The 15,390-nt window shown below is 42.1% G+C and overlaps 1 protein-coding gene across 12 annotated transcripts in view; it reads right to left on the bottom strand.

Moving 5' to 3' along the window:
- STK39 (serine/threonine kinase 39) overlaps positions 1-15,390 on the bottom strand; it is a 200,211-nt gene that overhangs the window by 58,919 nt on the left and 125,902 nt on the right. For 6 of the 12 annotated variants that reach the window (XM_044417880.1, XM_044417885.1, XM_044417888.1 and 3 more), the window contains 2 exons: positions 10,023-10,087; positions 3,248-4,753 (listed from right to left, as the gene is read on the bottom strand). In XM_044417880.1, coding sequence (XP_044273815.1) covers positions 4,679-4,753; positions 10,023-10,087 — 140 coding nt within the window. In that variant the 3' untranslated portion in view covers positions 3,248-4,678. Of the gene's footprint in view, positions 1-3,247; positions 4,754-10,022; positions 10,088-15,390 lie in introns of those variants that run through there. The other 6 variants (XM_044417884.1, XM_044417887.1, XM_044417883.1 and 3 more) reach the window with 1 other exon arrangement.

The raw sequence follows: 15,390 nt of genomic DNA, 5'->3' as shown, positions 1-15,390 counted from the left end.
ATGGTGGAGGACAGGAAGGCCTGGAAGAGTGTTGTCCATGGGGTCGCGATGGGTTGGACACGACTTCGCGACTAACAACAACAACAACAAAGGTGCTCTTTTCCACCTGCCTTTGTCCAGAAAGACCGAGACAAAGTGCAGGTACATAAGATGTAAGCAAGCACAACATGTGGCTTTGCATAACTCCATTACTGATCGCGAAGCATGTCTGTTCAGTCACAAGAGTACTTGCAGGGAGAATTGTGAGCCATCATGAAGCAGCCACAACGCTGGTCTTAAGCTGGCAGGTGGTGGTGTTGTTGCTCATCTTTGGTATGGTTTATATGGATTTTGGTTTCTTTCTCTTCTATTCATTATTGATTCCTGCATTTAAGTAGCTTCACTGTGCATTTAAGTAGCTTCAACAATGATTTTTGCTGTTGGAGGCAATGCATACAGCATTGCCGTTAAGAGGAAGAAGAACAGCAAGGGCAACAACGTAAGAAGAGCTCTGCCAGATCAGACCAAGGGACCACCTAGTCCAACCATAATTAATCCACACAGCGGTCAGCAGCACCTCCTGCCCCAATGCCCCCTACCTGGTATACATAAGCAGGGAAGGCTTTAGCCCAGAAATAAGCTTCTGTGCTAGCACCAAAGTAAATACACAGGAGGGGAGGAAGGGCAGAGCTTTGTCCTGTGTGCCTATTTCATATTAAAGCTCCCATCCTCAATGCATTTTCTCTGAAGGCAGTCCTACTGATGGAGTTTGGTTTTAAGCAAGCACGCATAGAATTGCATCCCTCTTTTACATTTCCAATTCATTTGCATGTGAGAAGTTCAGGCTCCTGCAGTGAACCAGTAACAAAGATGGCGTTGGGGAAGGCAACTTGTTGGGAAGACATTCTTCTGGCACGACTTGTCTTTCCTGAAGCATGCACACGGGGACACACACACACGTCTGAGGAAACACTCCCCAGTGCATTCCACTGAAAACAGAGGAAAATACTTCTGAATATGCTTAGAAATAGGCAGCACCTTCGTCTGTTGTTAATGCACAGGCATCACAGCAATCGGGAGACTTCTTGCACAAGACTAGTATGCCACATTAGTGCTAATGTACAGTTCCTGCTTATTCATCTAAATTCTTCCCGCTAAAAAAAAACCCAATAGCAAAATTGTCAACTGGTTGATCAAGAAGGCCAAATGTGTTTGATTTCCTGCTCATAAGCTTACTTCAGGTGAGATTAGTTCTTCTTGATCATTTGCATGTGCCACGTAGCAGCTTTTAATCTCATTTTGAGGTAGTCAGTAGTGGCCTTATTCCCATGACAGTAACATTTAAATAGCTTTATTATTTTCCTTCTGCAGCAAACTCTACTAATCTGGCCTGTTATTTATTTTAAGATATTTGCATGCCGCTGTTCAGGGGAAACCCTCTCAAGGAAGCTTTTTCTTGATAAAAGTGCAAACAACAATAAACTTTCAAAGCCAGCCATTAATTTAAAAAAACAGCTAAAAATTAAACACATACTTTTCAGTAAAATACAACATTCCAATAAATATTTAAACAACTGTAACTAAAACCATCTTGGCTTAGCAGTCCATAAAACCTGCTTTGAGAAAGGGCCAGAGAAATCTTAAGAGCTCTTCTCAAGGGGCATAATGATGGGCCTGATGCACCCCAGTTGGCCATGTGTCCCCCAAGTGTGGAGCCACGGCGGAGCAAGTCCATTGCTTGCTGTTCACCAAGATGACTGCCTTTAAAGAGGGTACAGATCTCCACTAACTTCACAGTGCCAGCAGGCTGGTATGGGTAAAGAAGGTTTGTCAAGTAACTCCGCAACAACTGCGAGAGAGAAGGTGCCATGTGTTTGACTACATCTCCCATAATTCCTCACCATTGGCCATACTGACTGGAGCTGAAGACCAACAACTCTGGAAAGTATCCAGTTATTTACTGCTGAAATACAGGCTCTGACACAAGTGTGTCAGTGCACACTTGTCCTCCCATTCACAAGTGCCTCCAAAAAACATTGCTGTATTTCTTGCTTGCCTGGTCTGGAAGAGAATTGGCTAAGACCTGCCCACCTGGGATTTAGTGTGAGCCTTGGAACAATGCTACCGCAATGCACTGAGGCAGGCGTTGAAAAGAAAGCCCCTGTTGGCCTTCAAGGGAGGGATTGGACACTTCAGTAAAAAATCCAATACACACATGTATGTCTGAGGCCAAATAAATGAGGAGGCATGGGATCTATTCCATGGTGTGGGGGTCCCTTACACTATGGCACTGCTGAGGCTGGAAGGGCGCAGAGCTGAGCATTCCTTTCGAGAAGAAAGACTAGTAGAAGGAAAGAAAATGCAACAAAAAGTAAACTGGAGCAGAAATTCTTTATAATACCATCCAGGCACACATGTATATTTAGATCCTCAAGTTCCTGGAATGTACCTTTGTTCTACTGGTTGCACTTAAAAACAGATAAAGGACATTGGAAGCATGCAAAAAGGCTTTGTAAATAGCCTTGCAAGTTTCCAGAAGGAGCTGGCCTGGCTGCCCGCATCATGGATTTAAATGTTTAACCTCTGTCAAAATTTAGAAAATCCATGATCTTAAGCCCTTGATGCTACAGGTTAAAAGGGAAAAAAGTCCCCAAGAGAGTGGTCCATACTGGCAGAAGGCAGGCAGTGTTATCAAAGACTCAACTGATGGCTATTTTACAGGACAGAAGGTAGTGTGCAGCTAAAAATGGATAAGCCCATTTACAACCAGCCCAAAGTTGTGACTTTGAGCCTGGATCTCTAGAGCTCACATCAGAACTGGTTTTCAATGCCAAAAATCAGTCCAAAAGCAAAAGAGTATCTAAGCATTTAAAGCAAGTTCTTTCCATAATCACACCCTCAGTGTTTGCATTAATATATACAGCCCCATAAATCCTATAATGTCAGTAATATAATAGCCTAAAGGTGAAAGCCAGAAAGAAAACTACAGCTTTACTCAAATGCAAGGCATGTGATGCTAGGACTCACGAAGCAGCCAAAATACTTAGGAACCTTCCCCCATTACGCCAAATATATACATATCATTTTATTTATATGGTATGTGAATGGGAATGATGCCTTACAGACTGGCAAAAAGAGTTTTTCCATGTCCAAAGAAGCTTACAATTTAAATCTCAACAAAGAAAGCAATGGAGGGATGGGTAGTGGTAGAGAGAGCAATTAAAGTAATGCGGACTGATCATTAAAGCCAAGTCAACAGCCTGTTTGTGCAATACAGTTTTATTTTCCTTTTACCTCTGCAGTCAGTCTTTGAGTAATCATTGTGTAAACAATAGAATGGAATGAAATTACACTGAGTTGTATGCAAATGGCTCTAGAACACCTCAAACATTTATGACAAGGCATTATAAATAAGTCTTACATAACACATTTGCCATTTTTCCCATATGTTAGAGAGCTGCCATTTATCTAAGTTTAGCAAGGAAGTGGTGCAACAAGGAAACATCCAAGAAATCCACTTCTCCAAAAATATGCTTCAGATTAGAGAATCCTTCTAATGTTTACTAGCTCCAAAACATCTATGCCACAGGTTAAGCGTACAACTACTTCAGTCAGAAGTACTTACAATTTTCATAACAGAATTTTGTTTCTTGTATCTTTTAAGTCATTGCACAAAGCCCTTTCTTATTATTTGCACTCCTCATATGGGTATTCTACAGAATTTCAAGTAAAGCTTGGATTCTCTTCAAGTTTTAACATTATAAAACAATTCCTATCCCCTAAAGATAAGCCAAATCAGAGGTGGGCAAATTAAAGGCATTTTAGCTTAATGGCAACTGTTTATTAAAAGTTTCAGCTTCTAGATTTCCCCCAACAAGTCAGAATGCAGGTCATACTTATTCATCTCAAGTTTCTGCTACAGTAAATCTTCCTGATTGCTCAGCGATCTAGACACTGTGGGTCTAGAAATGAGATGAGCTCCAATCCACAGGCACAATCTTCGGACATTAATATCTGCAAGGCACCTCCCACGCCCTTGACCATCCCATTACAGATTTTTAAAAGGACATACAAACCAAACGTAACCAAAACTAAAAGTCTACATCAGTTCAAAAACTACAAATTGTGACAAATACTTTAAAGATAAACCTGAAACTCTCCTGAAAGAAACATATTTAAACTGCAAGAAGCACATAAATCAAGAAATGAAAGAAAAAAGATTCTTACAGCTAGGATGCACAATGCATAAATATAAGGGGGAAATAAGATTCACAGTTGGTTTTGAAAGAGGAATTCAAGTTTGGCTAATAAACCCTAGCATGTATTGTTATGTTTCATTCTACATACAACAGAAGAGCATTGGTATTATCCACTAAAATAGTTATTACTAGATTTTTTTAATTAAAGAAAAAGCTCTGATAGAAAACTCCTTTTGTAACCAATGGATACAGCCACCTGAGTGCACTTCCAATCTGTCTGTTTTCACTTCAGGGAAATCCGAACTGATTGCTAGAGACACATTTAGTAGCTTTTGGATTGTTAGCAAGAGCAGTGTAGCTGTGGGCTTCGCTTGTTCCAACTTGGTGAATTGCTACAGAATAAAGCAGAACTCAGTGTGTGGTGCTTGGAAATCTTCCTTTGCAATGGAAAGCTGGCCTCTTTGCAATCTCACCATTTTGCTGGGGGGGAGTGATGGGCATCAGCTGACACTTAACTGAGCAAACCCAATCAGTTTTACCTCATCTGGGATCTCGGTACCATCACAGCCGGAAGCCTGAAAAAAGAGCAAGAGCAGAGAAGGGACACCACAAACGTTCAGTACACACATGGACAACTCTCCTCTTTTTACAGCCAATATGCACCTGAATGACAGACAAATGAGCTCAGCTTCTGTTTAGTCTTAGAACTATAGCTCCGTGGCTCAAGTTGAAGTGTTGGGGCTACAACGCAGCTAGCTTTTGAGATCTGCTATTTTTTCAGTCGTGTCTCTTTTCCCACTGACACATCTGACACCTATGTGGCAAAGTGTGACAGGGGACTTAGGTTACAGGTGAGCTGAAGGTAAATCTCTAGATGTTTGGACTTCAGCTCCCAGAAGCGCTGGTCAGCATGGCCAATGGTTGGGAATGCTGGGGGAACTAGCATTCAAAAACCTCTGAAGAGCCTCTTTCTGCCATCCCTGCTTTAGGTCACCCTGAAGACTAAAGGATTCTGCCAAGAAATGGTACCTGCTTACTCTGCATGCAGGATAATTTTTACTTGTATGAGGAAGAAATAAAATCTGCATGCATGTAGGAAGGAAGGTATCTGCAATAGTGGAGACGATATAAATCAGTGATTCCCAACCTTCTGGAACATGGAGTCACATTAGAGAGCCCAATATCTAAAGTGGGTCACATCTTAAGTAAAAGTGCAACAAAATTATTAACCTACTGATTTAGATCAAAAGTAAATATTCAGAGGTCAATGAAGAATTGTTAACTTGAACACAATCCATTATGGAACAATATTTTACTGTAATCCTTTTATCAATATTCTATTGTAATCCTTTTATCTAGCTAAACATGCTTACCTAGTCAGTGTGATTTTTGTGGCTGTTTTCTGTTAGCCAAGGCATTAATGCCCAAGGTTTGTGACAGACATCCTTACAGGCATGCACATGTTCATCTGTAAGTCTTGACCTATACTTGGATTTCAAAATTTTCATCTTGCAAGAAGTTTGTTTACAGATGTATGTGGTGCCCAAGTCTGTGAACATACCTGAACCACATTTCTTTAGCTAGACCACAACAGAAATCTAATGGACTATTTTATTTGTAAATGTCTCTGAGATGATCCCTAGTTTGCAAATCAGTTAGTTCCATCTGAAAAAGGTTACTTGCATCTTCTGATGCTACTTCAGATGGACTCTGAAACATTCATATTTCCTTTCCACACTTATGGCAATCAGTGATTGTGTTCTGGAATTCCACCTGCAATAGGTTCAGGGCTTTGATGTGTCTTTCAACTTTGAACTGTAAATCCCCATCCTCCTCAAATTTTAGTTCATTGAAGCATGAGAAGTTTGAATAGTTACTTTAACTTGTTTCACAAAAACATTTAGTTTTGCTTCAAAAGTTTTCAATTCAGAATACATGTTACACACAAGTTTTCTTTTTTCCTTGCAACCTTAGATTCAATGTGTTCAGATGCTCTGTGGTATCAGTTAAGAAGGCCAAATCAAAAATCCATCCAGGGTCAGAAAGTACTTCTTGACCTTTTCCATTCTCCTTGAGAAAGACATCAACTTCATCACAAAGACTGGAAAAAAATTGGAGACTTTGCTTCTGCTAAGCCCTGTGACTTCTGCATGGTACAATACATCGCCATATTCTGCATATATCTCTGAGAGAAAACTTTGAAACTGACAATGAGAAAGGCCATGATGCTGGTTGTAATTAATGCTGGATACAACAATATGCATGACACTTTCTCCCCGAAGAAGGCTTGCTGACAGATGATGCAGTGAAATTGCATGGGATGCATGCAGTTTAATTTCAAGAACTCTTCAATGATTCTTGCAACTACAGTAGTTTTACTTCCTACCAAATTTCTTGCACTATCAGTTGTGCTGCTTTTCAATTTATGCCAACTCACACCAAGATTTGCTACTGATTCACACATCTTCAAGAAGGTTCCCTGCAGTTGCAGTGCCTGTCAAATTCTGCAGTGCACACCATTCTTCTGTAATTCTGATGTTGGAATCTACCAGCCCCCCTGATCAATACTAGTAGTTGAACAGTGTCTATAATGTCATTGCTCTCATCTAATGCCAAAGAAAAACCATCAAAACTTTTTGCCTTGACAGTCAGAGACATAAGCAGCTCTTCTTCTAGTTCTTCAACCCACCTGGTGATTGTAGATGCAGATAAAGTGATGCGCAAGATACCTTATTTCCTCCATTACTTTAACCCTGCACTTCTTAACCAATTCACCATCAGTGAACAGCCTACTATGCTGAGCAATTCATTGAGCAACGTGTTAGCTAAAGCAAGCAAGGGAAAAAGTCAGAGCAACCAACTCTTGTTGAGGAAGGATTCTTTTGCCTGAAGCAACCACCTCACCAAAAGCCTTGGAAGCCACCTGGAGGAGCCTTGGCGGGTGAAGATTCTAGAAATGTTCAGTATGCAAAACACGTATCCTTTTTGCAAACTTACCAGACCTTTACTCTCCTTTTCCAGCCTGTTTTGCAAAAGCAGGCCAGACTTCTGTGCCCATCCACACAGCTATTATCTTTCTTACACACACGTATAGCCTTCAGTGTGGTGATGCATGGAGAGGGGGAGTGGTTAAAAAAAAACCCAGAGTGGTGCAGGTACCTGAGCTTTGCTGGCTAGCAAAGCACCCAGAATGGCCAAAATGCTAGCATGGGGGATAAGACCAAAGGGGGCTGACAGAAGGAGCCATGGGGGCCAGAAGATACCATGTTGGTGTTGAAATTTTTAAAGAAAGGGACAGGAAAAACAGCAGTAGATGATGCGGCTTGAGGCAGGAAGACCAGTGAGGGTCTGAGGGAAAATGCCTAGAGGGTGAGAGCAGTAGCATGCAGGTTGGAGGGCCGCATGGGAAGAGCTTGGGGGGGCTGCATGTGGCCCGCGGGCTGCACGTTGGGGATCCCTGATATAAAGCCATTCATACCTGAAATTAGTAGCAGCAACAAGGCTCCCCATGTAAATCTTGGTTTTACCTGAGTGTTCTATGGGAGTTTGATTCATTTAAGTATGAAATCATGTTCCATACATCTTAAAACAAAAGACAGTGTCTTTACTATGGAATAATTGGCATTTCCCCCCACTTGAAGTCTGTGTCAGCTGATTTCCTAGTGAGCACAACTGTGTTAAGGCACCTGACCTTCATTAGCTAAAGTTCACATTTGTTTTATCAAGAAGACAGATAGTTGAATCAATATTAGTAATTAAACCAACAGCTTGAAGATACACACAGCCCTCTCCCTACTTTGGACATGCTACCCTTGTGAAAAATAATCTACAGTTGTCCAACACTTTAAACAACAGAGACTAATAAATTTGTCAAGAACATAAATTTAGCACTTCTGCAATTAACTGTTCTTTGTCAGTGCTGGAAGGAATGGTAACATGTACTAATTACTCTGTGAATCTGCTCCTTTTAAGCTAACCTTGCATAGATTACTTCTATGCCTAGAAACACTACACCAACAGAGAAACAGTGTGGTGTAGTGGTTAGAGTGTTGGACTGGGATTCGTGAGATCTGGGTTTTGCTTGCCACTTGCCATGAATTTCAGTTTGAGCCAGTCCTGACCTAGGTTTAATCTACATTAAAAGGTAGTTCTGAGGATAAAATGGACAGGAGGAAGTGGAAGAGGGGAGAAAATGCAGCAAATAAATGTAATATAAAAATAAAAGAAAAAAAGATTTTGTGGCTGTTTGTTGTTGTTGTTACTCTTTTAGGTACAATTCCATCTTATATGCTCTGGCTAGCATTTTTGCTTTTGTTTGGACCTTTCCCGTAAATATGCAATATAAAATAATGCTCTTTTGCAATATAACTTTCATAAAGGTATGCATACATAAATCAATTCTGTCAAAATAAACACAAACATTTGTGTTATTCTGTGTAATTTTGCTAATTTTCACAGGAAAGCGTCGAGAAACGGCAACTCATTTTAAGGGACTGCATCAATAAAGAAGCTCAATGTTATCATGCAGTAAAGATGCCTTGTGATTTCAGTTAGTTGCATATCTTTTACAGCTGAAATTGCACTGCAGAGTCTCAATTCCAAGAGAGAGCCTTACAGGGGACATGCAGGAAGGGGCTATACATGGGAGCTCTACTACTTTCCATTGCTACTTCCCAAATGATCTTCCATTACGTGAGCAGGCAGAACTCCCCCCCAGCCCTGGCTTGTTAAAACAAAATGCAGCGATGCAGGAGGAACGTTCACCTACACAGCACTCCCACAGAATTCACGGATCGGTCGCCGCTGCAAAAGAAGCCATCTCTCGAGGTACATGAGAATTCTCGCAATTCCGCATTACTTCTTCCAGCCCTCCTCCCGAGATACAGCAGGACATAACTGGCTCCTGCTGAACGATGCAGGGAAGCACCCAGGAGGCTGCTGGGGCTGTAGGAAGCTCCTGTAACTGGGCAGCTCTCCCTCTGATTTCAGCAGCTTTCCTCTTTCTCAGGGGATCCCCAAGTAGCAGCCCCCACCCTTTCCTTGTGCTGCTCAGTTTTGCACAAGAGGCTGCAAGAAAGGGGGCGGAATGGAAAACCTCTCTTCTGGAAAGTTCTTCAAGTTAACTTGTTTTGGGATACAATCCAACATGCACCTGCAGAAACAATTCAGAGTGCTTTCTGCAAGTCACAGGGCACAGAGATTTAGTAAACGTATGTGCAAATCTGGCCCAATATGACAGAAAAAGAAGGAACAACTGTGGTTGCAGTATAAACTTTAGTACCTTCACCAGCAGCTCAAAAAGAAGTATGGTGCACAAGCCCATCACAGCACCCATTACTGTAGGGTACAGTATTTTCTGCAGTTCCCAAACACAGCAATTTTGGGAACTGCAGAAGGGTGCCATCAGTCTTCAGATTTTGCCATCCTTATTGGGAAACAAGCTACTCTACACCCATGGGTTCAACTGGCCCAGAGCAAAATATCACCAATAAACTTGAAGCATCAATAGTCACAGGACTTCAAGAGCAGCTGTGGAATTTGCAGAGATCAAATATATGCCAGGCTTTACAAGCACATCACACTTTGAAGTACTGCTATTTTATTTTATTTTAATGTTGCTCGCACCATTCTTTCCAGTTAGTGAATTTGAAAAAGGCCATTAGAAGTGTTTTCCACTTCCCTCTTTCAGTTTGTGTAGGGTAATAAAATGTTGAAAAGGTCAGTGTTCAAAGCAGAAAGGCAGCTAATAAAGCACCAGAAATTAAGAAAACCTTGGGCTGAAAAGATCAGTAATTGCTTTCTATTTACTTACATTATTTTAATAGCCAACCATACTTTACTTACCAGCTTAAAGGTTAATGTTTTCAAGGCCTTGGGGTCATCTACTATTTTTTGTAAATTAGCAGCAACTGTGAAAAACAAAGCATGAAAGAATGGAATACACAGAATGTGATGTTGTATACAATTAATAACTGGAGGCATTTATTCATGAGAAACAAAATGATGCACATCTTTATGGGACACTTGTAAGAGGATCCACCCCAAATTATACTATTCAGACTTGAGTGGAAGCGAGAAACAGGAAGCTTCCAGCTCATGTTCTTTCTTTCTTTTTAGGCCACAGAGGAATACTTATGAAAACCTTACACAGTTTCATATTTATTATTTGTGTCTGTTCTAACATCTCCATAGATTTTTGTGTTGTTCTTCCTTCTAGAATCAGTTATATAGATGGCTGTGAAATACAATCTGTATTAATTGCACACTTGTCTCTACTCCTAAGGACTATGTCAATTTAACAATAGTTTTTCCACTGCAGGCTCAGTGGGTCAACAGAACATTATTAATTGTTCATATTGATAGCATAATAATTAACACACAAACCAGAAGACCACCATATTTTGTAGGCACATAAGTCAGGAATATTGTACATGCCATAGTTTTCCAGCTAAGTAGTAGAAACTGAAGATATTTTTAAGAATAAAAGCCACAAACAGTGATTTTTCCTACCACAGCTGAAGCTGTCTGAACCTTGTATCATCTTTCAGAACAAGGACAAAAGCAGCAGAAAACAGCAGCTGGAAAACCACCAAATGGTCAGTGGTTAGAAAAAAGAAGGTGTTGCCTTGGGAGTCTGAAGTTGGCCCCAGGGCCCAAGTGTCCCACAGGAAGGAAAGAGATTCCGATAGGAAGAAAAAGAAAGGCCAACTGGAATTGTCTGGTTCCCAAAACAGCAGCCTGTTTCTGTTCAGTGGAGGTCTGGTGGGTAACCCTTCTTTATATCTTTCAGAACTGTGCAACATCTGATCCACCGAACTGAAGGCCACCATACCTGGTGCCCTACTAGGAACTGGGTAGGCCTCCTCTTGCCTCTACCTCCTGGGGACGGCCAAGTTGGCTGGCAGTGATAGGGCCATTAATTCTGGGGCAGGTGGACAGCATTCGTCCTGGAAGGTCACATGTTATGTCTGCCTGCTGTAAGGGTATGAGATGGTGCCACCAATGGTATTCCACCACGTCCCCATCAATAAGCCCCTTAATATGGTTATGATGCCTCCAAGGGATCTATCTCTGCAGCAGTTACAGCAGAAGGACCCTGCAGGTTGTGTGTGCGGCCAGGATTTTCACATCAGCATGACGTTGTTGTACTCTCCCCCCACACACAAGAACCAGTCTCAGCGTCGTCGTGTAAGATGCCTCTTTTGGTTTCAAATGTCAATGTTCCCCTACCTCGCAAAAACAGATTTTGTACTTTCAGCATTATCAGTAGTCTTGGTTACCCAATTCTCTCTCTCTCTCTCTCTCTCCCCCCCTCTCTCACACACACAGAGCAACCTACTTAGCTATCATTTATTAAAGTAACTGTTCGATTCTAGTTATGTGTTTACTAAAATTAGTAAGCAGTGATCTTTCTGTGCCACTGAGAAATTATGTTATACTGCTCCATTTCACTTAACCTTTTCTGCTTTCCTTTTTCTAAGACTAACAAGTAATTCCCCTTTACTTGGTCTTGCCAGAAATCTATTTTGTAGACTGTTTTAACACCTCTTGCTTACCAAAGCATAAGCCTCCTTCACCCAGAACATATATTTCAAGTAAATTCAAAATGTAAAGTCTGTATATGAAGAGACAGCATACTGGACTGAGACTTGAGAGATGTGGGTTCTAGCCCTATTTGGACGTGAAGTTCAAAGTTCACGTTGGGATTTCCGAACACAGTCACTGACTCTCTGCCTCACCTACCTTACAAGGCTGTTGTGTGGACAGAGTGGAGAGGAAAAAGATTATGCAAGATGCCTTGGCTTCCTTACAGGAAAATGGCAGGATTTAAAAATACATAAAAATAACCAAAATGCTGAAATCTTAATACATAAACTCAGATTTCAAACAAATTATTAAATTCTGCCACATCGGTGTAATGCTATCTAAAGACAAATCATAAGAAAGAAAAGGAACATGGTGCTATATTCTTGGTGCGAAACTCAGCTAACATTTTCTAACTCCCACCCTTACAGCTCCCTGAGAAAAGGAAGACGTAGAGATAGGCAATCAGGCACTAGTTCCTCTCCTCTGAGCCTGACAGCGAATCCCCTTGCTCTTTCATCCTACCGCGAGAGGAGTATTTCAGTTTCTGAATAGGCTATGTGGTTCATGTTCTCACTGGGAGTGTATCATGTAGTTAAGCTCTGAGAGTATGAGGAAACAATTCAAACCTGCTTCCTGTTCTTTGAAAAGGTGTTTTGAAATTCTCTGTTTTTCACTTAGTTGAAAATAACTGATCATAGTACTTTAAAGAACAGGATGGAAATTTACCCATAAAGAACCCAAGATTCAATCTTCAGTTAGAGATGGTGTCAAGAGGCAGGAGTGGGTAAGATGAGAGAATAAAATGATGCAAGACTTTTAAAATGGCATATCTTCAGAAGTTTTAGGTTATTCTCTTGTGCTTAAACTACAAATGCCATTGCAAATTAGGGAGAGATGCTATGCAGATACTTTGATCTCTCTTTTAACATAAACTGAAGCAAGCAATGTTTACATATAAAAGCAAAGTCACAAAATCATTCAGCATGGGATTTTTCAAAAGAAAAAATAGTGTTATTTTTATACCTTAAGCAAGTGCATATCTGGCCAACCTGACCAAAATACTGCAGGTGGTCTTTCTGCACCGCAGAGAAATTATGTTATACTGCACCATTTCACTTAACCTTTTATGTTTTGCTTTTTCAAGTACATTGCACAAAGACTAACAAATAATTCCTCTTTACTTGCCAGAAATCCATTTTGTACACTATTTTAACACCTCTTGCTTACAAAAGCATAAGCCTTCTTTAGCCTGAACATATATTCAAAATGTAAAGTCTGCACTAAAAACCCCATAGGCAAAACAGAGGAGGAGAACATTCCCCTGCAAGGTTATTTGCACCTGTTTTATAGGGAAGATTTCGCATTCACTGTGTCACCTGTGGCCTACAAGTAGAATAGATGCTTTGCATGCAAAAGGTCCCTGCTAAATTCTCCAGATCTTCTGCATGAAGCTCAGGAAAGACACTGCTAGGAAGTGCATAACAACACCAAGCTCGGTAGGAACGCTCCGGTTCCAGGGAGGGCAGCATCCTGCCACTGCCCTAACTTTATGGGATCGGCCACAGCTGAGTAGCAGAGCCCCTCCTCTGGCTGCAGCAGCTCTGAGGTTCACTTCTAAGGAATCCTGCCTGCAGCTCTGGAAAGCCCCTGCCACTCAGTGCCATGACCAGGTCCGAAGCGCGAGGGGCCCGAGTCAGAAGAAGGCTGCATCCGACATTCTCCTGCCTCTGTCGGTAGAGGAAGCGCACAGAAATCTGCTCCTCTCTCTCAAGATAGCAGGAAGGCAGTCAGTTGATAGCACCATGGTTTCATTTGCAACCCAAAAAGCCAGGGCCTAGCTTTGCCTTGAAGTGATAAAACCTGTGTCAGGGCTGCAGGTGGGCGCTCAGTTGAATGACTGGTTCTCCGTACAAGAATACAGCTATTTAGCAAGGCTTCTAGTGCAACCTGAATATCCAACTTTCCGTGTGGACATATTTTCCTTGGCATGAAGGCACTCAGGGGAGACGTCACCAGAAAACAGTAGCTGTGCATCCAGTTCCTTCCCTTTTTGTTGTAATGCCACACACCGAGTGCCATGTCTAATCTGGCATATGCAGTCTCCATCTATGGAGGGGCATCCGAAGATTGTCCTGCTTTGCCAAGGTCAGATTCAGTGATAAGAGCTACACAGAATGGCAAGTCAAAAAAACAGGCAAAGGTCAGGCTCAGAAGGATCAGTCCAAAAGGCAGTTCTAGGCAGGAGCACTCAATTTACTATTTGCTAAATAGTTAATTGTAAGGCAGAATACCAGGCAAGGGTTCCAAGAGAAAGGTTTGAGGCACAGTCAAGGTCTAAGCAGTGAGGTGCAAATGCAGCCCAAGAAGCAGAGACTGATAGAAGCCCAAAGGTCACAGATTCACAGTAGAGTTGGAAAGGGTCTAGGAGGCCATTGAGTCCAACCTCCTGCCAAATGCAGAACTCCACATGAAAGCATCCCTGGCAGATGGCTGCCCAGTTGCCTCTTGCATTCCTCCAGTGTGGGAATGCCCGTGACCTCACACGGTAGTATGAAATTTCAGTTATGGACCAAAGTCAGAGCAGCATGGGTCAGGCATCATTTCCAGCAGTGACTAGACTAGAACCAAAGCCTGGGGCTCCACTGCGGTTCATCACAGACCTTCTGTTAAAAGGAGTCCTGCTTTGGCAATGGACCCTCCTCCTTAGAGGGTTACTCAGGTCTTATTCCTGAGAGGAGTAAGACTGAGAGACCAGGTGTCACTCTGCCTTTTCCTCCAAGGTAGAGTCCCATGCATCATGTGTGGATGGATGTGTAGCCATCAATCTCCTGTCTATCTTCTGGCACAGGCTGCTCTGTGGTGCTCTTCCTGGGTTCTTCTGGGATCTCGAGCTCCTCCTCTGAGTTCAGGCATGACAAAAGTGGTACAAAAGACATGAATTCATGTGCAACTAGACCTAGAGCCACCTGGATTCACCTTGGCACATCTGGGAGTATAACTTCATTTGGAAGAATGCCCCATGTTCTGATGAGATACAGAAACTCAGGATAACAGCCAATCAAGCTGCCGACTTGCCCTCCAACAAGACTCATGGCCCAGGAAAGCTCTACAGGATGACAGTCCCACATTTAGCATTCCTTCCATGGGCCAGCTGTATTTATATCACCTTCAGATTACCTTCTTTGTTTCCAAGAACAGAACATTACATGCAGCTACATACATAACTCTCCAAATGCCTCTGGAAGGCCGGATGTCCCCTATTTGGTCATTTAGCCACATGTGTACCACTGAAGGTAGTCAACAAGCTGTGATCACTATTGACAGAAGCCTTATGGAATTAAAAAACAACCTGGCTCTCCCAGGCCACCGAATTCCCACAGAAGAGGAAGCTGTGTCACTGCTCTTTCTTTTCCATCTGTTCCATACTCTGTTGTGACCAAGGACACCGGGTGCCCAAGAGATACAGAAGGTCATTCCAAGAATGCTAATCCCTAAGAACAGAAGAAGATCCCTGCTGGATCTAGTCCAGTGTTCTGCCCATTCAGTGCCACCAGGAAACCCACAAGTAGAATGTGACTGCAGCAGTGCCTCCTGCATGCTTTCTCCAGAGCAGGTAAGCAGAGTG

This window comes from Varanus komodoensis, unplaced genomic scaffold (genome assembly GCF_004798865.1).
Source record: "Varanus komodoensis strain SLA01 unplaced genomic scaffold, ASM479886v1 scaffold9, whole genome shotgun sequence".
NCBI lineage: Eukaryota > Metazoa > Chordata > Lepidosauria > Squamata > Varanidae > Varanus > Varanus komodoensis.
This window is presented reverse-complemented; position numbering and strand designations above follow the sequence as displayed.